Genomic DNA, 26,037 nt, shown 5'->3' with positions numbered 1-26,037 from the left:
GGTCCTCGGGCGCGGCCTCCCCACGCCCCGACGGGCCTGCGGACAAGCCGTGCTCGGAGGAAAACAAAGAATCCCAGAACCATACGCTGTCTGAACGCGTTTATGTTTGGTTTCGACGATGGCAGGGGCAGGTGCCGGTGGGGGACGTGTGGCAGGAGCAGGCGGTGGGCGGCCTGTCCGTGCGGCGTGCTCGGTCCCAGGCGGCAATGTGGGCGTCGTGTCCAGCCCGTTCCCTCTGGCGTGCGTCCACTCCGCCTCCCGGGCGTCACTCCCCCGTCCCGGGCCCCTGCGGGCCGGCGGCCGCGATGACCCCGGCCTGCGCACTCACAGTCCCACTGGGCTCCTCCAGCCGCGACCTCTTCGCCTCCGGCTCCCCGGAGGCTGCCGCAGAGGGGACGGCGGTGGCCGGCGTGGTGGTGGCGGGCGTGGCTGTGGCTGGTGTGGTGGTGGTGGGCATGGTGGTGGCAGCTGCCGGCTCCTCGGGCCCCACCTCGCACACCCGGGCGACCACCACGGGCGTGGACGAGCTGGCCTGGGCCGCCAGGAGCTGCAGGGGGCTTGTGAGGGCTGCAGGGAGGGAGCGAGGTTACGAGGGACCCGCTCCCAGCAGCCCCGCGGCCAGCCACCCACCTGCTCCCACCTCATCTGGACCCGCTTTCCCGTGAGCCACCCACCGTGACCTGGTTCCCTCTCCACCCAAGGGGTGCACTGTCCCTGTCTGCCCCAGCGCCTGCCCTGCCCCCTCCGCTGCCCTCCCGAGCACCTGGCTGAGTGCCAAAGCCCTCAGCCTCAGCCCCAGCCCCGGATGTGCCCTCAGCCTCAGCCCTGGTCCTAGGACATGGCGGTCCCAGGACGTGTGGGGTCCCAGGCCGTGTGCCGTCCGACGCCCTGCCCAGATGGCTCGGGGTCACAGTGCCTGGCGCTTAGCACTGCTCAGCCGGTGGATGCCTGACCGGCTGCCGACGGCCTGGCAGACGGTCCCCCGGGCCCTGACTGTGCGGCACTCACCGTAAGCGCTGCTGGCTACACTGTTGGTGGGGACCGCGTGCCTTCCGTTCTGCGTGACGGCCCGGACCGGGAGGGGGTGCTGCCCGATGCTCACGGGCGTGGCCGGCTGCAGGATGGTGACCGTGTGCCCAGGGACGCCGGGGGCCATCTGGCTGGCCACCGTCTGGATGACGCGGGTGGCGGCGGGGATGGTGGCGAAGGCGATGGTGGGCTTCTCCTCCAGGCCTAGGGGAGAGTGCGCGTCAGCGACCCCTCGCCGGGCGCCGCCCTGAGCTGCGTGTTCTGTGCCATGCTGGGAAACCACCGCTTCTCAAAAAACACGGCACCGGGGAGGCGCAGCCAGGTGACCGAGGAGCAGGACGTTCAACACACGTGTAAAGGTCACACTTACAGCCAGGTGACCGAGGAATGGGACCGATCAACATGTGTGTAACAGCACCGTTAAACACGCATGTAACAGTCAGACTTACAGCCAGTGACCGAGGAATGGGACCAATCAACATGTGTGTAACAGCACCGTTAAACACGCGTGTAACAGTCAGACTTACAGCCAGGTGACCGAGGAATGGGACCGTTCAGCATGTGTGTAATAGGACCGTTTAACACACGTGTAATGGTCACACAGCCAGGTGACTGAGAAATGGGACTGTTCAGCACGTGTGTAACAGGACCATTAAACACATGTGTAACAGGATTGTTAAACACGTGTGTAATGGTCACACAGCCAGGTGACTGAGGAATGGGACCGATCAACACGTGTGTAACAGGACCGTTAAACACGTGTGTAATGGTCACACTGACAGCCAGCGTGACCGAGGAGCAGGACTGCTCCTGGGAATGGCTGACCTCCATGCAGACCCCCGGACCCACTGCTGGGATCACCGTTAGAGACGGGGCCCCGGGCCAGCCAGGCCCGTGTAACGCGTGTTCACTTTAGACGGCCTCTAAGGACTCCTCGTCCTTGGTCCCGGCCCCCCGAACAGGGTGGCCTGGCTGCTCCTCACGGGAGGGCGTGCTCTGGGGTGACCCTGCTGACTGCACAGGGTGGGCTCCCCAAAACACAGGTAGCAGGGAGTGGGGGCAGGAGGCCGATAGTGATTGGCTCAGAGACTGCCTGTGCCTGACCCCTGTGCTCTGTGCCTGACCCCTGTGCTCTGTGCCCCTGACCCCTGTGCTCTGTGCCCCTGACCCCTGTGCCCTGTGCCCCTGACCCCTGTGCCCTGTGCCTGACCCCTGTGCTCTGTGCCCCTGACCCCTGTGCCCTGTGCCCCTGACCCCTGTGCTCTGTGCCCCTGACCCCTGTGCTCTGTGCCCCTGACCCCTGTGCTCTGTGCCCCTGACCCCTGTGCCCTGTGCCCCTGACCCCTGTGCTCTGTGCCCCTGACCCCTGTGCTCTGTGCCCCTGACCTGTGCTCTGAGCCCCTGACCCCTGTGCTCTGTGCTCCTGACCCCTGTGCTCTGAGCCCGACCCCTGTGCTCTGTGCCCCTGACCCCTGTGCTCTGAGCCCGACCCCTGTGCTCTGAGCCCCTGACCCCTGTGCTCTGTGCCCCTGACCCCTGTGCTCTGAGCCCGACCCCTGTGCTCTGTGCCCCTGACCCCTGTGCTCTGAGCCCGACCCCTGTGCTCTGAGCCCCTGACCCCTGTGCTCTGTGCCCCTGACCCCTGTGCTCTGTGCCTGACCCCTGTGCTCTGTGCCCCTGACCCCTGTGCTCTGAGCCCCTGACCCCTGTGCTCTGTGCCCCTGACCCCTGTGCTCTGTGCCTGACCCCTGTGCTCTGTGCCTGACCCCTGTGCTCTGTGCCCCTGACCCCTGTGCTCTGTGCCCCTGACCCCTGTGCTCTGTGCCCCTGACCCCTGTGTGCTGTGCCCCGAGGCCAAGGCTGACAGCTCTACGCCCTGGAGCCCCAGAAGGACCCCATGCTCTCACCTCTTGCCTCGCTGCCCAGGTCCAGCACCGCAGTGCCTGCTGCTTCATGGGTGCCCCCTGCCGAGGCCTGGTTGGTGGTGAGGATGTAGCCGTTGGCGGAGCTGGCAGAGGAGGTGACCACTCGGAGCATGGTGACAGGGGGCGCCTGCTGCACCACGTGGATGGCGTGGCCCGGGGGCTGCTGTGCCGCCACGATGGACGCAGGCATGTAGGCCACGGGCTTGGCCACTAGACTAGGAGGCCGGGGGGGGCACGGCCATGATCACGGGCTGGGCGCTGACCGGAGAGCCTGCAGAGAAGGACGCGAGGTCAGTGGGCCCCCCCCCCCCGGTCTGCGTCCTCCGCCGCGGCCCCCCCCCCCCCCCCCCCGGTCTGCGTCCTCCGCCGCGGCCCCCCCGCCCCCCGGGTCTGCGTCCTCCGCCGCGGCCCCCCCCCCGCCCCGGGTCTGCGTCCTCCGCCGCGGGCCCCCCCCCCCCCCGGGTCTGCGTCCTCCGCCGCGGCCCCCCCCCCCCCCCCCGGGTCTGCGTCCTCCGCCGCGGCCCCCCCCCCCCCCCGGGTCTGCGTCCTCCGCCGCGGCCCCCCCCCCCCCGGGTCTGCGTCCTCCGCCGCGGCCCCCCCCGCCCCCCGGGTCTGCGTCCTCCGCCGCGGCCCCCCCCCCCCCCGGTCTGCGTCCTCCGCCGCGGCCCCCCCCCCGGCCGGCAGGGCCGCTCTTACCGGGCGCGCTCTGCGAGTAGCGGTACTCGGGGACAGACGCCAGCTTCGACCCAAAGTCCGGGTCGTGTGGGATGGGGGAGCCCTCCCGGGACAGGCACTCCGGGGTCTGCAGGCCGCTGGAGCGAGGGGACATCAGCCCGGGGTGGGTGGGCGAGGCCGGAGCGCTCCTGAGGAGGGAGGGCCACGCGGGAGCCACTGAGCACAGCGGAGGCGCCAGGACGCGGCCCGCGGGCCTGCCCCTTCCCTGGCGCAGCCTCTCGGAGCGGCGCGAGGGGCGGGGAGCGGGCGGCTCACCTGGAGGACAGCGGCCCGAAGGGCGTGCGGAAGCAGGACACGCCCCTCTGCCGGCGCTTCCGGAAGGCCTGCTCCACCAGCTTGGCCTCGGAGGCCGGGTCGATGCGCCAGAAGGACCCCTTGCCCGGCTCCTCCTGCGAGCGCGGCACTTTGATGAAGTAGCGGTTCAGGGACAGGTTGTGGCGGATGGAGTTCTGCGGCAGAGATGGCACCGCGCTGGCCAATCGGGAAGCCACACGGCCCCCCCCCCACGCAGGGACACGGGACGAGGTGACGGGGCGAGCTCAGGGGTCACACCGGTGGCAGCTCCTGCGGGCTGGCAGGCTGTTTTATGGGACAGGGCAAAGGCGCGGGGGGTTTTTCCGGTCAAAACCCAGGGCCCCATCGCCCCCATTCTTTAGTGCAAGCGTGAGGCAGGAAAAGGTGTCCAGGCTAAGCCAGCACGGAGCCCGGCGGGGTGCTCAGTGGTTAGAGCACCAGTCTCAATTCCAGGCAAGGGCACATGCCACCGGTGCAGGCCCAATCCCTGGTCGAGGTGTGTGCAGGAGGCAACCAATTGGGTGTGCGCGCGCGCTCTCTCTCTCTCGCTCTCTCTCTCTCTCTCTTCCCCCACTTGCACGCTCTCAAAGAACCCATGGAAAAACGTCCTCTGGTGAGGATCTATAAGACAGACAAACCAAGAAAAGCCTGCGTGAGTCGCTGGCAAAGGAAAGAAACCAGGAGACACGGTGAGGGGACACGCTGGTTACGCCCGGCGCAGACCCGTCTCAGAGCCCGCGTGGAGGAAGCGCCCGTGACGGCCACGTGGAGTGACTCGGAGCCCTCCTCAGCTCCCCTCCGAGGCGGGCCGTCCCAGCGGCGCCTCACCTGCCAGCCCTTGTCGGCCGTGCGGTAGTAGGGGTAATGCTTGGTGATGTGGGCGTAGATGCCGCTCAGCGTCAGCTGCCGGTCCTGGGCCGACGAGATGGCCTGCACGATGAGCTGCGCGTACGAGTAGGGCGGCTTCGACTCGTCCTGGGAGCGGAGGGGGTGTGAGTGCGGCCCCCTCCCGCCCACGCCCTCCCCGCAGCAGCGCCCGCGGGACAGGTCCTGTGTCTCCTCCAGCCGGACCGGCCGCCCGCCCGGCCACCGGCTCCTCCAGGAAGCGCCCTCGGCCCGGCGGGGAGGGCTCTCGCCACGATTTGCTGACCCCGCCCTCCTCTCCTCCGGCTGGGGGGCGGGGGACCCAGAGGAAGCTGCAAGGCTAACCCTTCCTGCTCTCAGGACTGACTGACACCGAGGCCGGCCCCAGAGGCGGGGCGGGTGCGGAGGAGGGGCGGGTGCGGAGGAGGGGCGGGCGGGCGGGCACCTTGGGGCTGTCCCCTCCGGACGCGTCGGCCTGCTGCTCCGAGGCGGCCTTGGCGGCGAACTCCGCGGCCAGCTGCAGGTCCGAGGTCACGTTCTGGACGAACCGGTAGCCGGAGGAGCCGGCCCCGCGGGGGCTGGCGGGGCAGGAGTTGGGAACACTGCGGAGAGAGGACGCTCTGGTCACGTCCTGGAGGCCTCGGTGCAGGAGCGGCCGGGGCCCTGACGGCACGGGGACACAGCGCCCGCGCTTCCTGCTCCGCGATCAGATGGCATCGCGCCCACCGGTGAAGGCGGACCGAGGCCACGGAGCACCGTCATGTCCTCAGCACACACTGGCTCCGGGAGGCGGCCGGCCGGGCAGGGTGGCCGCGGGGCCCGCTGTCCACACGGTGGCACTCAGTGAGGTCGGGGCGGTGCTGCTGCTCGCCGTTCCAGGAGGGCCACCGCCTGCGGCCGCAGCCACCGGCTCCCTCCTGGCCGCGGGGACAGCCAGTGTGCGCAGGCTGTGCCCTCCTCCGCGGCCGCCCCCGGCTCCGAGCGCACGGAGGGGCCGGTGATGTGTTCTGGGCATGACGGCCGTGTCCCCCAGACCCGATCACAGGAGCTCCCCGACCGCGTGTCTGTGGGCCCGCGAACAAGGCCACTTCCCTTTTCTCAAACCCTCTGCTCCACACAGAGGCCGCCGCTTCACAGCAGCTTCCTTCAGGGGGCGCTGCTTCACCTTCTGGCGGAGACAAACACCAACCGCCGGCACTCCCCCAGCCTGGCAGCCACTCCCTGTAGCCTGGCAGCCTCAGCAAAACCCTGGAAACCGGGGGAAGCCAGAGGGCGGGCCGGCTGTTTACCCGAGTCCTCACAGGTACCGCCACGCCCCAAATCCCAGAGCAGCGGGGGCTGTTCAAACCTAAACGGAACAGGAGGCCCCACACGGCAGGGCCAGCAGCCAATGGGGCGGGCGGGCGGCGGCCTCACCAAATTAGGAGACGGCGAGGGGAGGGGCCGGGCAGGCTGCTTCCTAGAAAGGGCTGGGCTGCCAGCTCCCCGGCCACTTCCTCCGGGAGGCCGGTTCCAGCAGGGAGAGAAGGGGAGGAGCCCGGGAGGGGAGGGCCCAGGCTGTTTGTAAACACGGCGCCTCCCGCAGAGCCTCCGAGGCCTCAGCCGCTCAGCTGCCTTCCAGAGCCACATAGACAGACGGTGTCACACAACACAAACCGTCCCAGTCCCGGTTCCGCTCCCTGCTCACGTTTCACCAGTGAAGACAGGAAGCTGGGCCTGGGTGCGGCGCAGATAAGAGGACCGAGTGGGGACAAGCGGGATGGAGACGCAGCCCCTGACCGACTTGGACCCTAAACTCAGTTACATATAAATGACGCCGCGGGGACAGACGCCGCCTGACGCTCAGAGCAGCGGTCCCAGGACACGGCCCAGCGACAGGGCCTGCCCCCTGCCCGCCCCTGCCCCCCGCCCAGGCCTGGCCTCTGCCCAACAGCAGCTCCCACAGCTCCCAGTCTCTCCCCAGACGCCGTTACTGGGAGCAGGACTGGGAGTACGTTTACTACAAAACTCTCCAGGTACGAACCCAGACGAATGGCGGATTATAAACTCATCTCTCTCTAAAAGCCCAATGTGTCCCCACGGGAGTGCAACCGGGAGACTGATCGATCGCTCGCTATGACCTGCACTGACCACCAGAACAAAGAAAGGCTCCAGCCAGCAGCCTGTAGCCAGGGAAGGAAGGCCCTGATCAGCCCTGACTGCCGGCCAAGCCTAGGGACCCTGCTATGCACAGATTTCATGCACCAGGCCTCTAGTTGTTAATCATGCCGTCCAGGGAGAGGCTGGGACTGGGGTGAAGCTGGGAATGGGGTGAGGCTGGGGTCGGGGAGAGGCTTGGATCGGGGAGAGGCTGAGGTCGGGGAGAGGCTGGGGGTCGGGAGAGGCTGGGGCCGGGGAGAGGCTGGGGGTCGGGAGAGGCTGGGGGTCGGGAGAGGCTGGGGGTTGGGGAGAGGCTGGGGGTCGGGGAGAGGCTGGGGGTCGGGAGAGGCTGGGGGTCGGGAGAGGCTGGGGGTCGGGAGAGGCTGGGGGTCGGGGAGAGGCTGGGCCGGGGAGAGGCTGGGGGTCGGGAGAGGCTGGGGGTCGGGGAGAGGCTGGGCCGGGGAGAGGCTGGGGGTCGGGGAGAGGCTGGGTTGGGGAGAGGCTGGGGCCGGGGAGAGGCTGGGGGTCGGGGAGAGGCTGGGCCGGGGAGAGGCTGGGCCGGGGAGAGGCTGGGGGTCGGGAGAAGCTGGGGGTCGGGAGAGGCTGGGGGTCAGGAGAGGCTGGGGGTCAGGGAGAGGCTGGGGGTCAGGGAGAGGCTGGGCCGGGGAGAGGCTGGGTCGGGAGAGGCTGGGCCGGGAGAGGCTGGGGGCCGGGGAGAGGCTGGGCCAGGAGAGGCTTGGATCGGGGAGAGGCTGGGGGTCGGGAGAGGCTGGGGCCGGGGAGAGGCTGGGCCGGGGAGAGGCTGGGTCGGGGAGAGGCTGGGCCGGGAGAGGCTGGGTCGGGGAGAGGCTGGGCCGGGATAGGCTGGGGGTCGGGGAGAGGCTGGGCCGGGAGAGGCTGGGCCGGGAGGGGCTGGGCCGGGAGAGGCTGGGCCGGGAGGGGCTGGGCCGGGGTAGGCTGGGGGTCGGGGAGAGGCTGGGCCGGGAGGGGCTGGGCCGGGAGAGGCTGGGGGTCGGGGAGAGGCTGGGCCGGGGAGAGGCTGGGTCGGGGAGAGGCTGGGTCGGGGAGAGGCTGGGTCGGGGAGAGGCTGGGCCGGGATAGGCTGGGGGTCGGGGAGAGGCTGGGCCGGGAGGGGCTGGGCCGGGAGGGGCTGGGCCGGGAGAGGCTGGGCCGGGGGAGGCTGTGCGAACGCGCTGTCTCCAGAAAGCCTGCGCTGCTCCCGAAGGCGCTTCAGGCTGCAGCGTGACGCGCTGGGCGGTCTTGGCTTTGAGGGAATCTCAGAGGCTGTGCCAGGAGCCAGGCCCGGGGCTCCGCAGCCTCAGCACGCCGCCCGGGGCACCTCCAGCTGCGCCGCCCGCCCCCCCAGCACCCCTGGGCCCGGCCCCCTCCGGTGAGCTCACCTGATGGTGCCGGTCGGGGAGGGGATGGGGCTGACCAGGCTCCGGAGGTCCGGCTCCGGGATGTGGATCCTCAGCGGGGAGATCTGGGGGTAGAGCGGCCGCAGCGGCGAGGCGGGCGCCTCCTCCTGGTGGTAGAGCGCCGTGAACTGGATCTTGATGGCCGTGCTGGGGAAGCGCAGGGTGCACCTGCGGGAGGGGGAGGGCGTCAGCTGGGAGCAGCCGGGGAGCGAGCCTGCTCAGGAGGGGAGCCCTGTCCCCCCGCCCCCGCAGGCACAGCCTTGGAGCGGTCCTGTGCTCCGCGGGGCCTCCTATGCCGACATCACGGCTCCTCTGGTGGCACCGGTGACCCATCCCCCGGAGGCCCCGCGGCCCTCATGTCCAGCCGACACGCTGCCCACAAGCTGCCGGGCACGGCGTGGTGAAGGGAACCCGGCGAAGCGGCCGCCCCACAGCGACCGGCCAGCGGCTCCTGTGACCGGTGGCCCGAGGACGCACGCGCCACCTCCGGCCACGGCCTGGGCCGCCAGCCGCTGCCGCCGCGCCCGCGCTCCCTGCTCCAGCAGCCGAGCAGCCGCCACCCCGCACCCGGGCACGCAGACGGCCCTCACCGTCCCCTTGGCTCTGGGAGAGCCGTTCTACGGAACCGGCCGCCCGGAGACCCGCTCCCACGCCGTGAGGCGCGGACGGGCACTGCTCTGCGTGCACAAAGCCGGGACCCCGGGCTCGCCCGGCCGGCGCCGATTCTCCCGGGGCCGAGCGCACGGCCGCAGGGTCCCAGAGGGGCGCCGGGCCGGCAGGGGGCCCAGACGCCGCCGACCCCAGGCCCTGCGTTTCTAGCTCCAAACCAAACCGGACAAAGGCCCTGACGCGCCCGCTGCTGACCTGCACCCCAGAGGTCAGGCTGGGGTGCCTGTCACGGTCAGCACCACCCACGGCTCTGCCTGGAGCCGCCCGGGCTCTGGACCCATCCTGCCTGCTTCTCCTTTAGCCGCGGCTAAAGCCACACCGACGCCCTCCACCTCCTCCACACACGTGCACATGCACACGCACACGCTCACACACGCACACGCACACACCTGTCCCACAGCGTGAGACAGGAAGGCAGCGTAATGACAAACACCTGAGGACAGTCCCATGTGCTTGTCTCTCCTTCGGCCGCTCCAGAGGAACCAACAAGCCCGGTGCCTGCCGGCCTGCCAGGGCGCGCCGCAGTCTGTGCTGAGTGACTCCCCATGGCCGCCCAGAGGGGGCGGGGGCGGGGGCGGCTGCGGCGGCACAGGCAGCGGGAGCCGGTGTCGGTGAAGGCGGAGCTGGCGCCTGGGGATCTGAGCTCGGGTTCCAGCCGGAGCAAGCGGCCCGGCCGAGCCTCTGAGGCCGTCCCCCGCCCCCACCGCACGGCTTCTAACCGGAGGGGCCTCCGAGCACAGGCACGCACTGCACGGGCTCTCTGAGCGGGAATGCTCTTCGCAATGGAGATGGCAACAAGGCAAAAACAAAACAAAACAAAACAAAACCAAACAGACACAGACCATCCCAGAGGCGCTCCCGGCCTCTAAGGAGACACACGCCGCCATCTCACGCGGGAAGCGCAGTGAGACCGTCTGTGACCGGCCCGTCGCCCTCAGGAAGCAGGCACACACGGGAGGGACGGCTCGGACAGGGAGGCCGGGCTGTGGCACAGACAAGCCCCCGAGAGCGCAGTGTGCCCCCAAGGCCTTCCCAAGGAGGACAGGGCACGGGCCGCACCTGGCGGCCACCAGGACGCACTGGTGTCCCCTCCCCGCCCAGCAGGCCGTGTCAGGAAGCGCTAATGGGACAAGACTGAAGTCAGACCAAAGGCTTCCAACATGGAACCGCGTGTCCTGGGCACAGGAACCGTCTCAGACACGAGAGCAGCGCGGGCACCCCAGGCACGCGGGCTCCGAACCCCTGGCCGCTGTGCAGCGCCGCCCCCCGACGGGCAGGACGAGCTGCATGTGAGGCGGCGGCTCCATGGCCGCCTGCGGCCTGTCCCTCCGTGGCCCAGGACACGAGTGAGGGTGAGAACACTCCGGAAGGACTCGCTGCCACGTCCAGGCCTGGCAGCAAGGCAACCCTGCAGGAAGGAAGGCGCGGAGGGCCCAGGACGGCCCAAGACCGCCCCCCGAAACCGACGACAGTCATCCGGGCGGGCGGGCAGGCGGCCAGAGAGGTGAGGGCGGCCCATCCTGCTAGGAGCGGTGGGGCCGCAGAGGGCTCACCGCGTTTCACCGGGAGCCGAGAGGCCGCAGACCCACTGAGGGTCTGCCAAACCACACACGGGAGCACGGAGGACTCAGAGCTCCACGGCAAAGAGCACTCGGGTTGAACAGTCGAGGACACGGCCTCGCACACCAGACACGCCACGTCGCCCATCCCCAGGGTGCCCCGAGGCTGCCGCCCTGTCGGGAGGGCCCGGTGCGAGGGAACGAGGACGGTCCGCGTGCGCCGGAGCGGGAATGGACGGCACGAGGCCGACGCGGCTCCGCACTGTCCCCTGCGCGTCCCAGAGAAGGGACACCCCGTGTCCACCAGAACCCGCCCCGTGGTCCCAGCAGCCCTATGTGAACAGCCCGAGAGGAGCAGAGCCCGGTGGAGCCCCGCCCGCCCGCGGACAACCAAGCTCGCAGCAGAGGCGGCGGGAAGCGGCGTCTGAAAGAGCCAAGCTCAGCCGAAGCCGGTGTGGCTCAGTGGATAGAGTGTCGGCCTGCGGACTAAAAGGTCTGGGGTTTGATTCTAGTCAAGGGCATGTACCTTGGTTGTGGGCACATCCCCAGTGGGGGGTGTGCAGGAGGCAGCTGATCGATGATTCTCTCTCATCGATGCTTCTCACTCTATCCCTCTCTCTTCCTCTCTGTAAACACAAACACACACACACACACACACACAAAAATATATTTAAAAAAAATGAAAGAGCAGACTCAGAGGAACGCTGGTCCACGTGATAACACTCAGGACGACAGTCAGGGCTGGGGCGGCTGGTGTGACAGCGGAGGGGGCGGGTGCAGCGGGGGGTGGCAATGCAGGTCTGCAGGTGTCACGGGCAGCCACACGCAGTGCCCTGGTCTGGACGTGGCCCCAGGGTCACTGAGCTGTCCCAGTGAGGGGGCGGGGAAGGGGACCTGCGGTGACCCCCCAGCAGGACTGCAGGCGGCAGGACCAGCGGTGAGGAGAAGACGCCGGTGGCGCGCCCACACAGGCCCGGCTGCCCGGCTCGGCCAGGCGCGCTCACGGCTCAGACCCCAACGCCAGGCCTGGGTCCTCACACGGAGGAATGCCAGCCTGCCCCGGAGCACGGACTGCTGCCGCAGCTAAAAATACCCGCCGGGACGCCCCAGGAGGAAGAGCTTCCTTTTATAGCGAAGACCAGGTTCCTGGGGGAAGCGGCTGCCAGCCCGGCAGGCGGGGGTCAGATGTGGGCCAGGACCCCGCGCTCGGAGCCAGGTGCCCCCTCACAGCGCTCACCGCCCTTCGCCCGGACGGGTGCTTCGCTGCAAACACCCCCACAGCCAGCAACCAGCGTTAACTTTTACTAAAAAAAAATCAAGCCATGCCCTGGCCGGGGTGGCTCAGTGGGTAGTGCATCGGCCTGCGGACTGGAGGGTCCCAGGTTCCATTCCAGTCAAGGGCACGTGCCCAGGTTTCGGGCTGGATCCCCATTAGGGGGCATGCAGGAGTAGCTGATTAATGATTTCCTCTCATCGTTGATGTTTCTATCTCTCCCTCCCTCTCTGAAATCAGTAAAAACGTATTTAAGTAAATAAATAAATAATCAAGCCACGAGCTCAGAACGATTCATCAATCCCAGCGAATCCCAGGTGAGTGAGCGTGGCCTCTGGGAGCAGTGCGGGCTGCCAGCCCTGGCAGGGAGTGTGTGGCCGGGGCCGGGGCCTGGTCCGGGAGGAACACGGTGCCCCTCCTCCTCCCGCCCTGGTCCGGCCGCTGGGCCCCCACCGTCTGTCCCTCTGGGAAGGAGGACCACGGTTCCCACAACCTCTGCCGAGAGCCACCTGGCCCTCTGTCCCCGGCCCCAGGCGACGGGCCAGGAGGGGTCCCCCGCCTCCCGCTGCGGCACTGCCTTGCCCCAGGATCACTGAGCAGCGCCAGGGGCCGCCTGGAGGAACGCTGCGCCAGCGGCCAGTCCTCGCCCGGTCTCGGGCCACACGGCCACCAGCAAGACCCGTGCGTCCCGTCGGCCCCACAGCCGGTCTCCCGGCAGCAGCGCCTCCCAGCGCCCTCTGCGCCCGCTCAGCTGGCCCTGCTCCGCCTGCACCTGCCAGGGCGCCCGCAGCCCGAGGCCCGCAGCCCGACGCAGGCCGTGTGGGGTCACTGCATCGATGCGCTTCCTGCATGAGACACGGGGCTGCCTGGGCCGGCCATGGCAGGAACAGCGGTCGCCCTCCCACCGGTGAGTTCTGAACCGTGAGGAGCTGCCGCTCCCCGGGAGACATTTAACGGAGCAGCCAGCAGGAGGAGCCCCCCCCAGACCCTGTCCCAGCGGGCTCAGGCCCTCAGAGCCCCGCCCACGGGAAGGGACAGGACGGAGCCGTGCCAGCGTCCTCCAGGTGAGCAAGAGGTCAAAGGGCAGGCCACCAGCCCGGCGGGGTCCTCCTGGCCGCACACAGAGCTGCCATCGCAGACGGGCCGTCTCCTCCAGTGCAGCTTCCACCACGCTGCCGGCCGGTGAGCCGTCGCTGTTGGTTACTTAGAGCTCAGTGACCAGCACACGAACGCGCAGGGAGGGACTGGGAAAGCCAGCCTCCTTGGATGCGGCACCGAACAGGTGGCGGCTACCAGGCGAAGGACCGGGGTGGGCTTTAGCCTAATTTTAAGATAAAATCCTGCTCCGTCTGCCGAAGTCACAGCTCTGAGCACAATTTAAAATAAGCGCCCTCCCGTCCGTCAAGTGGAGCTTCAGCACGGGGATGAGTCAGCAGCGGCCTCAGCCCGTCACAGCCCTGCACGCTGGTCAGCGCCGGCAGCAGTGAGGACAGACCCGGAGCGGATGGGCGGGAGGAACCGGGAGCAGTGCAGACGGGGCGGGCGGCGCCGGGAGCAGTGCGGATGGGGCGGGAGGAGCCGGCAGCAGTGAGGACAGACCCTGAGTGGACGGACGGGCGGGAGGAGCCGGGAGCAGTGAGGACAGACCCTGAGCGGACGGGCGGGAGGAGCCGGGAGCAGTGCGGACGGGGCGGGCGGCGCCGGGAGCAGTGCGGATGGGGCGGGAGGAGCCGGGAGCAGTGAGGACAGACCCTGAGTGGACGGACGGGCGGGAGGAGCTGGGAGCAGTGAGGACGGAGGCTGTGCGGAGGAGGCGGGCGGCGCACAGCACGTCAGACAGGCGTGGCCACTTCCATGTGGCAGGAGGGTCGGTGCCGAGAAGCGGGCTTTGTCCACTGAGTGCTCCTGCCAAGGAAGGTGGTTCTCTCTCATCGCTGATGTTTCTCTCTCTCCTCCCTTCCTCCCCAGGGGCTCTCTAGTAACCAATGGAAGAAATGTCGGGGGGGGGGGGGGATTAAGACAAACAAACAAAGAACAAGGAAAAGCAAACACAAGCACCAAGCCCCCAATGCGGAACCACAGTCCACTCCCTCCGCCGGCCGGCTGCAGGCATGGCGGGGGCCCAGCCCGGGCAGGTGTGCAGGAGGGGGCCGGGCCCAGACAGACGCAGAGGAGCAGCACGCGGGAGGCGCCCACACGCAGACCCCTGGGCTGGCCCAGGTCTGAGAGCCGCCGCCCGCTCCCTCCAGGCCCACAAAGCCGGGGCACTCGGCGACGCTGCAGCTGGGACCGCGAGGGGACACTCGGTCAGGACGGGGCAGGTGGGACGGCCGTGTGGCCGTGAAGACGGTCGGTGACCGTCTGGGGGTGCGCCACGAAGCCCTTCCCGGGAAGTGGGAGCACACGCAGTGAGACGGAGACTGCACGCCACGCCCTGTGTGTGAGCTGCGCCCCCACCACGCCAGTGGACAAGCGTCCGCGTGGCCGCCTGCGTGAAGCAGCGGGAAGCCCCCTGGGGGCCGGGAGATGGCGGCATGTGTTCCTGACACACGGACACCATCCACACAGACCCGCGGCGCGTCCCAGGGGCGAACCTACGCTCATCCCTGCGGGGCGTGTCCGTGCCGGGCCAGCCCGGCGCATCTGAGCTCCGCACCCAGCGCTGCGCTGCCACCTCCCGCTCACCACTCCCGGCACCGAAGCCTCCCGCCGGCTCAGCTTCCCTCCCACTCAGGGTTCCTCTCCGCCAAGCCCCGTGGCAGCAGTGATGGCGACGGGAGCTGGCGAGTCCCTCTGCGCCCGGCTCTGAGGCAGTGCTGACCCCACACACAGTGTGTCCGTCTCTCCGGGCTACCCCGGCGGGCAGTGTGTCCGTCTCTCCGGGCTACCCCGGCGGGCAGTGTGTCCATCTCTCCGCACTACCCCGGCGGGCAGTGTGTCCGTCTCTCCGGGCTACCCCGGCGGGCAGTGTGTCCGTCTCTCCTGCTACCCCGGCGGGCAGTGTGTCCGTCTCTCCTGCTACCCCGGCGGGCAGTGTGTCCGTCTCTCCTGCTACCCCGGCGGGCAGTGTGTCCGTCTCTCCTGCTACCCCGGTGGGCAGTGTGTCCATCTCTCCGGGCTACCCCGGCGGGCAGTGTGTCCGTCTCTCCTGCTACCCCGGCGGGCAGTGTGTCCGTCTCTCCTGCTACCCCGGCGGGCAGTGTGTCCGTCTCTCCTGCTACCCCGGCGGGCAGTGTGTCCGTCTCTCCGGGCTACCCCGGCGGGCAGTGTGTCCGTCTCTCTCCCGGCTACCCCGGCGGGCAGTGTGTCCGTCTCTCCCGGCTACCCCGGCGGGCAGTGTGTCCGTCTCTCCCGGCTACCCCGGCGGGCAGTGTGTCCATCTCTCCGGGCTACCCCGGCGGGCAGTGTGTCCGTCTCTCCGGGCTACCCCGGGGGGCAGTGTGTCCGTTTCTCCTGCTACCCCGGAGGGCAGTGTGTCTGTCTCTCCGCACTATCCGGGCGGGCAGTGTGTCCGTCTCTCCCGGCTACCCCGGCGGGCAGTGTGTCCGTCTCTCCGGGCTACCCCGGCGGGCAGTGTGTCCGTCTCTCCTGCTACCCCGGAGAGCAGTGTGTCCATCTCTCCGGGCTACCCCGGAGGGCAGTGTGTCCGTCTCTCCGGGCTACCCCGGAGAGCAGTGTGTCCATCTCTCCGGGCTACCCCGGCGGGCAGTGTGTCCGTCTCTCTCCGGGCTACCCCGGCGGGCAGTGTGTCCGTCTCTCCTGCTACCCCGGCGGGCAGTGTGTCCGTCTCTCCTGCTACCCCGGCGGGCAGTGCGTCCGTCTCTCCCGGCTACCCCGGCGGGCAGTGTGTCCGTCTCTCCCGGCTACCCCGGAGGGCAGTGTGTCCGTCTCTCCGGGCTACCCCGGAGGGCAGTGTGTCCGTCTCTCCGGGCTACCCCGGCGGGCAGTGTGTCCGTCTCTCCGGGCTACCCCGGCGGGCAGTGTGTCCGTCTCTCCTGCTACCCCGGCGGGCAGTGTGTCCGTCTCTCCGGGCTACCCCGGCGGGCAGTGTGTCCGTCTCTCCTGCTACCCCGGCGGGCAGTGTGTCCGTCTCTCCTGCTACCCCGGCGGGCAGTGTGTCCGTCTCTCCGGGCTACCCCGGAGGGCAGTGTGTCCATCTCTCCGGGCTACCCCGGCGGGCAGTGTGTCCGTCTCTCCCGGCTACCCCGGCGGGCAGTGTGTCCGTCTCTCCTGCTACCCCGGCGGGCAGTGCCCCGGCCCCAGATGAGGAGGCAGGGCTCGAAGGCCCGCTGTGCTCAGGGCACCGGCCGGAGGCGGTGAGGCCAGGCCGCCCGGGGCTGAATGGACTGCTTTCCATCTGCTGTGGACTGACCCGCCAGCAGTTCGCGGTGCCCACGGCAATCCCCCGCCAGAGGGGAGCCGGGACCGCGAGAGGCTCCGGAGGCCCGAAGAGAGCGCTCAGGCCGCCGTGCTGAGCCTCAGCAGCCCTCCGGTCCAGCCGGTGGCACCGGGCGGCACCGGGCGGCTCTCGGCGATGCAGCCACAACCACACGAATGCGACGCGGCAGTGGGAGCGAGACAAGCCCCCCGCGTGCGGAGCGCGCGGCCAGGACACAGCCTGTGCCCGATGCAGCGGAGCGGTCCCCCGGGCCCGGGGCGGCCCCTCCCAGGGCCTGGCCGCCGCGCACCCCGGACGTGACCGGGATTGTCACATAAGACGGGTCACGCTGAGTGATGCGGATAAGACGACACCCTTTCTCTCCAGGGCCGGTCAGCGGGACAGGCAGGCGGAGGAGCCGCGCGGTGCGGAGCGGGTGGGAGTGGGCCGGGCGCCGTGCCGGACGGGTGGGCAGCGGAGCACGGCGGCGGCGGGCACTGTCTGGTGTCCTGAGGGATGCGGGCGGGGACACGTCCTCTCAGAAGCCGCCGGGGACAGGAGGGGGTGCGGGAGGCTAACACCCTCCCCCCGGAGTAGCACAGACAGCAGAGCCCTGTGGCGGACAGTGGGCACCGGGGTCTGGCCAGAGGAAGCACAGGAGTTCCTTGTACATACTCGCCTTGCAACTTTTTTTAGAAGCTTAACATTTTTCCAAAATGGAAAGTTTAAAAAATAATTAGAATTACTAAGTCCAGACCAAAAAAAAAAAAAAAAAAATCACAACAAAAAAAGGAAGGAAACGGGCGTGAGCCCACACCGCCCCTCTCTCCTGCCCGTGAGCTCTGAGCTTCAGAAACGGGAACACCCCTCATGTAGCCACCCCCAAATCGACATGTAAACAACCCAGGGTGACACAGAACACATTTCAAAACCCGTGGTCGACAAACTCATTCGTCAACAGACCAAACAGCAGCAGGACAACGATGGAAATTTCTCTTGAGAATCAAATTTTTTAAACTTAAACTACATAGGTAGGTACATTGTTATTAACTTAATTAGGGCGCTCCTAAGCTGGCCTTTGCTAAAAGCTCAAGGGGCCAAAGAGCCGCATGTGGCTGGGGAGCCGCAGTTTGCCGACCACTGCACTAGACAAAAAGGAGACGAAGGCCTTGACCAACCTCAGCCAGAAGTGTCGACAGAAAAGAAAGGGTGTACAGATCGGGGGGGGGGGGGACACGACGCCGTTCCTGTAAATATTTTGTTTTCACGCCACATGGTATTTCTCAATGAAGCAGCCAAACAGCATGTAAACATGGCTGTGTTCCAATAAAACTTTATTTATACAAACAAGAATCTGGCACCATTTGGCTCACAGACGGTAGTTTGCTGACTGAATCTAAACGTGGCCGAGCTGGACAAGCTGTTCACCAGACGTTCCCCCTTCTCCCTGGGCACGTGCCCCCCCACCCCCGCCCCAGTGGCCTGGACCCAGCTCTGGCTGCTGGCACAAGAGTGGGGGGAGAGCCTCAACCTCGGGGTCCGCCCACCAGCACTGCCCTCTGGGCCCTGCCATGGCCCGGTGCAGCCGCCGGCGCCGTCACCAGCTGGTGCTGCTGGTCCCGACGCCCTCTACACCGACACCAATGCCTCCTGGAACTCCCGTGAGCGAGACCTGGCGCTGGCACTTCCGCTGCACAGCAGCCGCAGGCTCCAAGCGCGGGCACTGCGCTGGCTCGGAGCTGATGCGTCCTCGCGGGAGTCAGCTTCCCGAGGGGCCGACACCACTCCAGTCACGGACGGCGACAGCACGCTGGCAAGGCCCCGGTGCGAACAGCGTCCCTGCACACCAGCACGCCACACTTAGAAAGGACACAAACCAACCCTGCGAGGGGCTGGCTCCCGCAGCCGCACCATCACGCGTGTAACCGGCGGCCCAGGCCCGCCAGCCGGTGCCGTCTCTCCCTGCCGCCCAGGACTCCCAGGCCCACGTCCCCGGGCTCCGGAGCTCCGTGCTGGAGCACACGGGCGTGCAGTCCCATCCTGCGTCCGGCGCGGCAGCAGCCGAGGGCCTGACTGGTCCCAGGGCGGGCACAGTGCCTCCCGCGCCTGGACCCGCAGCCACCTCACTGGGTGGGCAGCCGGGCCCAGGCCAGACCGGCCGCGCGGTCTCCCTCACTGGAGGGACAGGACGCTGCAGCAGCAGTGCTCACCAGGGGGCGGGGTCATCCGAGGCGGTGGCCACACGTGTGCCCGGAACCACATGCGTGCCCCTCTCCAAAGTCACGCAGGGCAGCACACGTGCTATCCAAACCAGATAACGGAAAACTGAAGGAAGATGGGTTCTTCAGTCCATCCACACGCCCAGGCTGACCCGGACCGGCCGCGCTGGCAGCACCCGCCACGGCGCAGGCTCTCGGCTCTCCACGGACCGGCTGGCTGACCGGGGGGCAGGTGGAGCTCTGTCCCCCCATCTACAGAGAAAGGGCCGCTCTGAGACAGCGGTGGTCCCGGCCGGAGCCCTGGTCTGTGAGCAGCGGACAGGGAGGCGGGCGGCCGGCGGCAGCAGCGATGTTGTCCTCGGGCAGGCTTCTCCCCCCTCCACACACGCACGCACACACACACACACACACACACACACGCACGCTTACCAGGGCGGGACTCCCCCTCCACACACACACACACACACACACACACACATGCTTACCCCGGTGGGACTCCCCCTACACACACACACACACACACACACACACATGCTTACCCCGGTGGGACTCCCCCTACACACACACACACACACACACACACACACACACACACACACACGACAGCGCAGTGACGAGGTGCAGCCGCACAGACCAGCAGGAAGCGACCACCTCCCTCAGACACTTCTGTTGGGGGCACAGCCATTAGCTCACAAGAAGCCGCCTGGATCGGCGCAGTGACTGCTGTTCCCGAACGGGACCAGCTCACACACCTCGGCCTCTGGGCTCCCAGGCTGACAGGAACAGACACCCCACCCGGCCCGGCTCTTCGGGCCCCGCTCCGGCCCGAACCCCTGGAGCTGGGGAACCACATGGGGACCGCGCCGGGCTGCGGGCAGGGCAGCGTGTGCTGCACAGGGGCCTCGGGAGGAGCGTCCTGGGGACACAGAGGACGGTGTGGCTGACAGGTCCCAGGGGACAGCGGGCAAAGCTCCTGGTCAGAGCCGGGTACACCCTCACACGGCCTGGGCACGCCGCCTCCGGGGGCCACCCAGCTCACCCACCACGGCCACGAACAGCCCCGGGCCACGGGCAGAGCGCGCACGGGAGCCTGAGGGCCTGACCACGGGCGCCCAGCAAACAGGGACACGCCGCTCTCACTGTGGCCTGTTCCTCCGCCCGCCCTGCCAGGAGGCAGGAGCTCCGCCCGCAGCCGCGGGAGCCAGCGCCAGGGCTGCTTCCAGGAAGCCGGCCAGCGGCCCCTCCCTGAGGCGCCAGGATGGAGGTGCCATGGCAACGAGGCCGCTGTCGCTGGCGTTGTCTGGCCCGAGCTCAGGAGACCTGCGGGCAGCAGAGTGGACGCTGCCCGCCCAGACCCCGTGCCTCTCCTCCCGCACATGCGGCCACGTGGCCGTCCTTTCCGAAGGCAAACGGGACACGCAGAGCCCCACACCCTGTCCGCACGGCTGTCTGCGCCCGCAGTGACAGAGGCTCCTGGACCGCTGCACACACCCGACAGACAGCACTGATTTCTGACACACAATATGCTGTCCTTGAGGGGACAGCCCCAGCTGCAGGGGAACTGCGGCTGGAGAGAGGGGTGCCTCTCTAAACCCCCCGAGGTGGCGGCTGGCCCCGCCTGCCCGGCCCGGGAGCCCTCCAGAGTCCGAAGGAGACGGCAGCCTGACTCTGAGCAAACGTTTACAACACAGTGACACCTAACCGGCAGGAAAGCCAGAAAAGCCGTTATTCAGAGTGGGCGCCACATTTCTATGTTTTAAAAAACTGCCCTGGCCCATTTGGCTCAGTGGATAGAGCCCAGGCCTATGGACTGAAGGGTCTCGGGTTCGATTCTGGCCGAGGGCACATGCCTCGGGTACAGGCCCCTCCCCTGCCCGGGCCCTGGCCGGCTTGTGCAGGAGGCAGCCAGTTGATGTGTCTCTCTCACGTCGATGTTTCTGTCTTTCCCTTTCTCCTCCTCTCTCTAAAAATCAATGGAAAATATCCTCGAGTGAGGATTTTAAAAAAAAGTACTCATCTGAGAATACATTTTTATTGACGAGAGAGGGGACGAGAGACAGACACAAGCTGGCAGACTCCCGTACAGGCCCCAAAGGGGGGTGGCAATGGGATGATGCTCCAACCCAGCTGCTGGCCAGGCCATTGCATGTCTTGTCCCAGCAGTCCGGGCACAGCACCAGCCTCTCTGTTCTGCAGCCTCAAACCATCTCCTCTACCCAACCACCACCTGTCTGAACACGCCACCCACTGACACGCCACCCATCGAGACGCCACTCCTGAACATGCCACCTTCCAACATGCCACCCCAAACATGCTACCCGTCCAACATGCCACCCCAAACATGCTACCCATCTGACACGCCACTCCCAAACACGCCATCCACCGACACGCTATCCCCCAAACATGCTACCCTGACCCGACTCCCTCTCTTGTCCCAAGCACAAACCCAACTAGGCACACAGGCCCAGTCCTGGGCAGCACCGCCCAGGCCGTGACCCATGTCCACACGTGTGAAAGGCCCGGGGGCGGCCACCTGACAGGGGCGGGGGCCGGAATACACTCCCTGTCCCTGGGGTGCCGGCACTGGCTGACACCTGCCGTCTTCACTCAGTCTGGGCGCGTTCCAGTGAACTCCGCTGTAGTAACTGCCGGGTAAGGCCAGTGACTAATGTGATCTTCAAACGGCGCGATGGAACAGCAACGCGAACTACGTTCTGTTTTCACTTACGCAGTCACACTTATGTAGTAACGTGCTTTGGCGGTTACAATTAACGACTGCTCGTCACGGCACACGTGCAGAGGCCGTGATCCGTAGCACGCCAGTCACCGCATGCTGGGGGGGGGGGTGCCAGCCCCGGGAGCGGAGGCAGAGGAGCTATGCCGCGCAGGTGACAATACGAGGCCGACCTCGGCAGCAGCTTCCTGACAGGCACGCCACTACCCACTGCCTCTGAGGCAAGTCTGGCCCAAACGTCACACCCCGTCTGACCCAGCCTCCAGGCCCAGCCGCCAACTTACAGGAGTGACGGGCACCAGGAGCCCAACGGTGACGGACGCTTACAGGCCGGGACCTCGCCGCAGCGGAAAGGAGGCAGATGGAGCGGGCGGACGGTGGGCACCAGCCAATCGAGTGCCCACCCGACCTTCCAGGTTCAACCCAAACCCTTCAAACCTTCCCCGGCAGGAAGGGAGCCCAAACCCTGCCTGGGCGTCAGGGACAGAAGAAATCCTCCGCTGTGAGTGCGATAGTGACCCTGTGGTTAGGCTGAGAGAGCAGCTTTATCTCTGAGGCAGGGCGCCACGACATCTGTGATTTGCTCCCAAATGACGGGTGGGAACAAGGTGAGTGGGGGCAAAGATAAACCAAGTTCGGCCGGAACCCACCAGTTGCTGCAGCCGGGGCATATGTGGGGGGCGGTGTGTGGGGGTGAGCCCGAGTCTCATGCAACCTCAGCCCACGGGCAGTGAACACTCCCCACAGTCAGGGCCCTAACGTGTGATGAGGACACGCATGACATCAAAGCTGTGCACCGGCGCCATAGACCCCGCGTGGAAGTCGTCACAAGCTTTCGTTTCAGAGGAAACTGTGCACATCACTCCCCGGCTCTCAAGTCACGAAAACGCCCTGGTCGCCTCCAGGCCGAGGCTGGACTTCCCTGGGAAGGAGCTCTGACAGCCCAGAGGGTACCAGGAGCCTCAGGCTGAGTTTCTGAAGAGGAGAGACTGCCAGACTGCGGCCGGCAGACTGCCATCAGCCGCGAGGCTTCCAGAGCGAACAGCCCTCTCCAGGAGCACACACAGGCGTCCCTCACGCCCCTCCGTCCCCGCCCTGCCTGCAGGATGGCAGGCCAGCAGCCACAGGCTGGGCGGGGCACGCAGCGGCCACAGGCCCAGGGATGCGCCCGCGGAGAAGCCCAGCAGAGCAAGGTGAGCACCAAGCCCACCTCAGACACAGACGTGGTCCCCCTGGCTACCGTGTCCTCCCCTGGGCTAGGGAAACCCCGAAACCCAGGTGCGAGGCCCTGCCCACAGCCAGGCGGGAGCTGGAACCAGGACCGCCGCCTGGGCAGCCTGAGTCAGAGCGCGGAGCCGCAGCAGGAGCCGCAGGGGAGGGCGGGGCTGTTCACCTGGTTCCCACAGGCGTGGCCGCCCCGATGGGGCTAATGGCCCGGGAGCGGGCCCGCCGGTTCCCGGAGAGAGGGGCCGCGATCCCGGCCCGGCCCGGCCCGGCCCCGCCAGCCATTCGCCCAGCCCGGCTTCCCCGGCGCATGCCTTTCGTGTTTGCAAAGCGCAGTGAGTCACTGATGCTGCGCTCGCAGGCGGTCCAGCAGCGTGTTTACCGCCGAGCACGCGGCCGGAGGCGGCTCCGCCGGGAAAGGCCGGGAAGAGCTGGCGGGCTGCGGAGAGGAGGCACACAGGCGGGCGGCCGCCAGCCCCGCAGCGGAGAGAGCGCGGGGGAATGGGCGGTAACCGGCCTTCTCCTCCCGGAGCGGGGCTCCCCGGGGCGGGCGCGCGTGGGAACCGGAAGCGGGGAAAGTGAGCCGGGGCGGAAGGAAAGAATACCGGGAGGTGGCGGAGCCCGCGCCCCAAGCCCGCGGCCTCCCTCCCCGCCGGGCCCTGGCCGTCCGTCCCGGGGCGTCCGGAGCCGCCTCTCCGCGCACATCCAGGGCACCCCGTCCTCCCGGGCGGGGCGGCCCCTCCCGCCCAAGGCGCCGCCGGTGACCTATCCCTCCCGCGGGGAGGGGGCCCGCACCTCCTGCCACCACCCGAGCGAGCGGGGCGACCCGGCGTCCGGACCGGGGCGGGGCCGGGGGCGGCCGCCAGGACCCACGCCGGGCGGAGCGACCCTCGGGGCCAGAGGCCAGGCCGGTGGGGTCGGGGCCCCGGGCGGGGCGGGCGGGCGGGGTCGCGCACTCACTGCCGGGGCAGCTGCAGGGCGGGCGCGCCGCGCCGCTGGAAGGCCCCGTCCACGAAGACGCCGTTCTTGCCGAGGCAGCGCAGCAGGAAGTGCGGCTCCTGGAAGGTGAGCTGCAGGTGGCGCCGCGAGATGAAGCTCGACAGGCCCATGCTCACGTCCACCGAGCCCTGCGACGAGTTGCGGCCGATGGTGACGCTCGGCTGCCGCATGAGGAACTCGAACTCGCGGCCCTCGAGGCGCGCCAGCACCGGCCCCGGGCTCCGGCGCACCGAGGCGGCCGCCGCGGCCACCAGGGCCTCGCCCGGCGCGCCCGCGCCCCCCGCGCCCCCCGCGGCGGCGCCCGGCGGCGGCGGCGGCGGGGGCTGGGCGGGCGGCGGCGGCGACGGGGCGGCCGGCGCGGGGGCGGGGGCGGCGGGGCCCGCGGCGGCCGGGAAGGCGGCGGCGGCGGCGGCGGCGCACCGCGCGGGGCTGCAGGGCGCCGAGCGCAGCGCCAGCAGGGCGCGGGCCCCGCTGTCCTCGCCGACTTCGGCCATGTTCGCGCAGCTCCGGGCGGCCTCCGGCGGCGGCGCGGCGCGGGGGGCGGGGCTCCGCGGGCGGCGGCGGGCGCGGAATCCCGGCCTGGATCGCGCCGCGGCGGAGCGGAGCCACGGCCCGCACGCCCACCCGTCCGCCGGGGCTCGCGGGGCTCGCGGGGAGCGGGAGGCGCTGTGCGCACCCGGCCGGCGCCGCGCCTGCCCCAGGGCCGCCCCGTCCTCGGTCCGCGGGGACAGGAGGGCGAACCCGCCCGCCCCCGGATGTCTAACTGGAAAGTGTGGGTCCGGGAACAGGTGGCCTCAGCGGTCGCTGGGCCTGGACCCTCTTGGGCCTGACCCCGTCCTCAGCCCCCGGTGGGGGGCACAGAGCACCCACAGGGAGCTGTCCGCTGAGATGGTGTTGGCCTGAAGGTGCTGGCCACCCCGGTGCCCTGGGTTCCTTTGGAGCATTCCCTTCACCCAACCAGTCCCCCGGAGCCGTGCGGGCGCCAGGCCGGGTGAGGCAGAGCAGAGGCAGAGGCGCCTACCCTCCACTGTGCCCTCCAGACCCGCACAGTGTGCGCCGGGCCCGGGCCTCCCTTAGCAGAAATGGGAAAGCTTCTGCCCAAACCACAGGCCTCCATGTTCTTGTCCCTTGGAGTGCACAGATGCACACAGGGTGGCCACACGTAGACACCCACCGGCCGTCTGCAAGTCCTGGCTCCTAAGCAGCCATCGTGGGTCACAGCGACGGCTCCACCAGACAGGGCTGGGAAGGGGCAGTGACAGCGGTGAGGACCAAAGACCGGAGAATCTGAATTTTCCCGCTCCGCAGGCCCGGAGGGCGAGCCGAGCTGCTTCCCAGGGCGCCGGACAGGAAAGGGAAAGCTGGGAGGAGCCTCCGCATGGCTCCTGCCTGGCTGGAGCCCCTGAAGCTGGTGCAGAAGCGACAGGGACAGAATTAGCTCCAGGTGCCCGGCGCTGGGCTGTCCTGGGAGATGCCCGTTTAGGCCCGTTAGAAAGGAGCGGCGAGCCCTGGCTTGTGTTGCTCAGTGGATAGAGCGTTGGCCTTCGGACTGGGCCCTCGCCTGGACTCATTCCCCGTGGGGACGTTCAAGGCGGTGGCGGCGGGGAGGGCCCTGTGGACAGGATCCTCCTGGACACCCCCAGCCTGGTCCTGGCTGAGTGAGGGGCCCAGGAGGGGAGCTCCATGTCTGAGAGCCTCTGGGCGTCCACGCACATGGGCGTCCACGCACAGAGCACCTTGAGGGCCTAGAGGTAAAAGATGCAGGCTGTCCCCCAAAATGTCCGCACACTCTGAGTAACCGTACTGGCGGGCTCTATTAAAATGGACCTCATTTTCAAAACAGCCAGCAGCCGTCGGTGTGTGCACGTTTGGGGACACCCTGCATTGGACCACGAGCTTCCTTTTCCTGTCACAGCGTCACTTCCTGCTGCTGCTGCTGCCTCCTCCCCGGGTCCTTCCTGTGGCCCCTTCCTGCTGGGTCCCGGGTTCCCACGCACAGGGACCGGGCCTGGGACCTTCCCGAGAGGCCTGCCTGTCACCGCTGCCGAGGACAGGCAGGCAGGCTGATGCCGCGGAAGCACTGCCCGCCTGGGAGACCCCAGGCACCGGGAGGGGTGGGCCCTGGGCGCGGCCGGGGCAGGCGGCTTGCCCTCCGTCCCAGCCTCGGCCTCTGCCTTCAGAGCTCGGTCACGCCAGGAAGTCTCCGCCGCCACGGACACTGTCACCCTGAGCGTGGAGCCGTGGGGCTGCCCCGGGTGCTCCACCAACAGGCAGACTCCCCGCCCAGGCTCCTCAGTGGTTGATAGTGGACCTATGACCCAGGAGGTCAGGGTTCGATTCCCGGTCAGGACAAAGGCCCGGGTTTCGGGCTCCATCCACTGTGTGGGGTGTCCAGGAGGCAGCCAATCTGTGATTCTCTCTCATGGATGTTTCTCTCTCTCCCCCTCCCTTCCTCTTGGAAATCAATAAAAACATTTTAAAAATTGTGTGTTAGTCCTCCGGTGCTGGTGACAAACGGCTCCACACGGAGTGGCTCGGGCACCGGCTGCAGTGAGATGCACCTCGGGGTGACAGCTGC

General features: G+C 68.3%; 1 protein-coding gene across 1 annotated transcript; it reads right to left on the bottom strand.

The window, feature by feature from the left end:
* Positions 1-85: 85 nt before the first annotated feature.
* Positions 86-23,974, bottom strand: FOXK1 (forkhead box K1). The gene is given in 10 exon segments (XM_036423453.2): positions 86-567; positions 1,009-1,233; positions 2,937-3,186; positions 3,188-3,225; positions 3,651-3,817; positions 3,945-4,138; positions 4,812-4,958; positions 5,293-5,449; positions 8,387-8,572; positions 23,421-23,974. Coding segments are annotated over 10 exon segments (2,199 nt in total). The 5' UTR covers positions 23,954-23,974; the 3' UTR covers positions 86-265.
* Between the last annotated feature and the right edge of the window lie 2,063 nt (positions 23,975-26,037).

Source organism: Pipistrellus kuhlii, unplaced genomic scaffold, assembly GCF_014108245.1.
Source record: "Pipistrellus kuhlii isolate mPipKuh1 unplaced genomic scaffold, mPipKuh1.p scaffold_m20_p_8, whole genome shotgun sequence".
Lineage (NCBI taxonomy): Eukaryota > Metazoa > Chordata > Mammalia > Chiroptera > Vespertilionidae > Pipistrellus > Pipistrellus kuhlii.
This window is presented reverse-complemented; position numbering and strand designations above follow the sequence as displayed.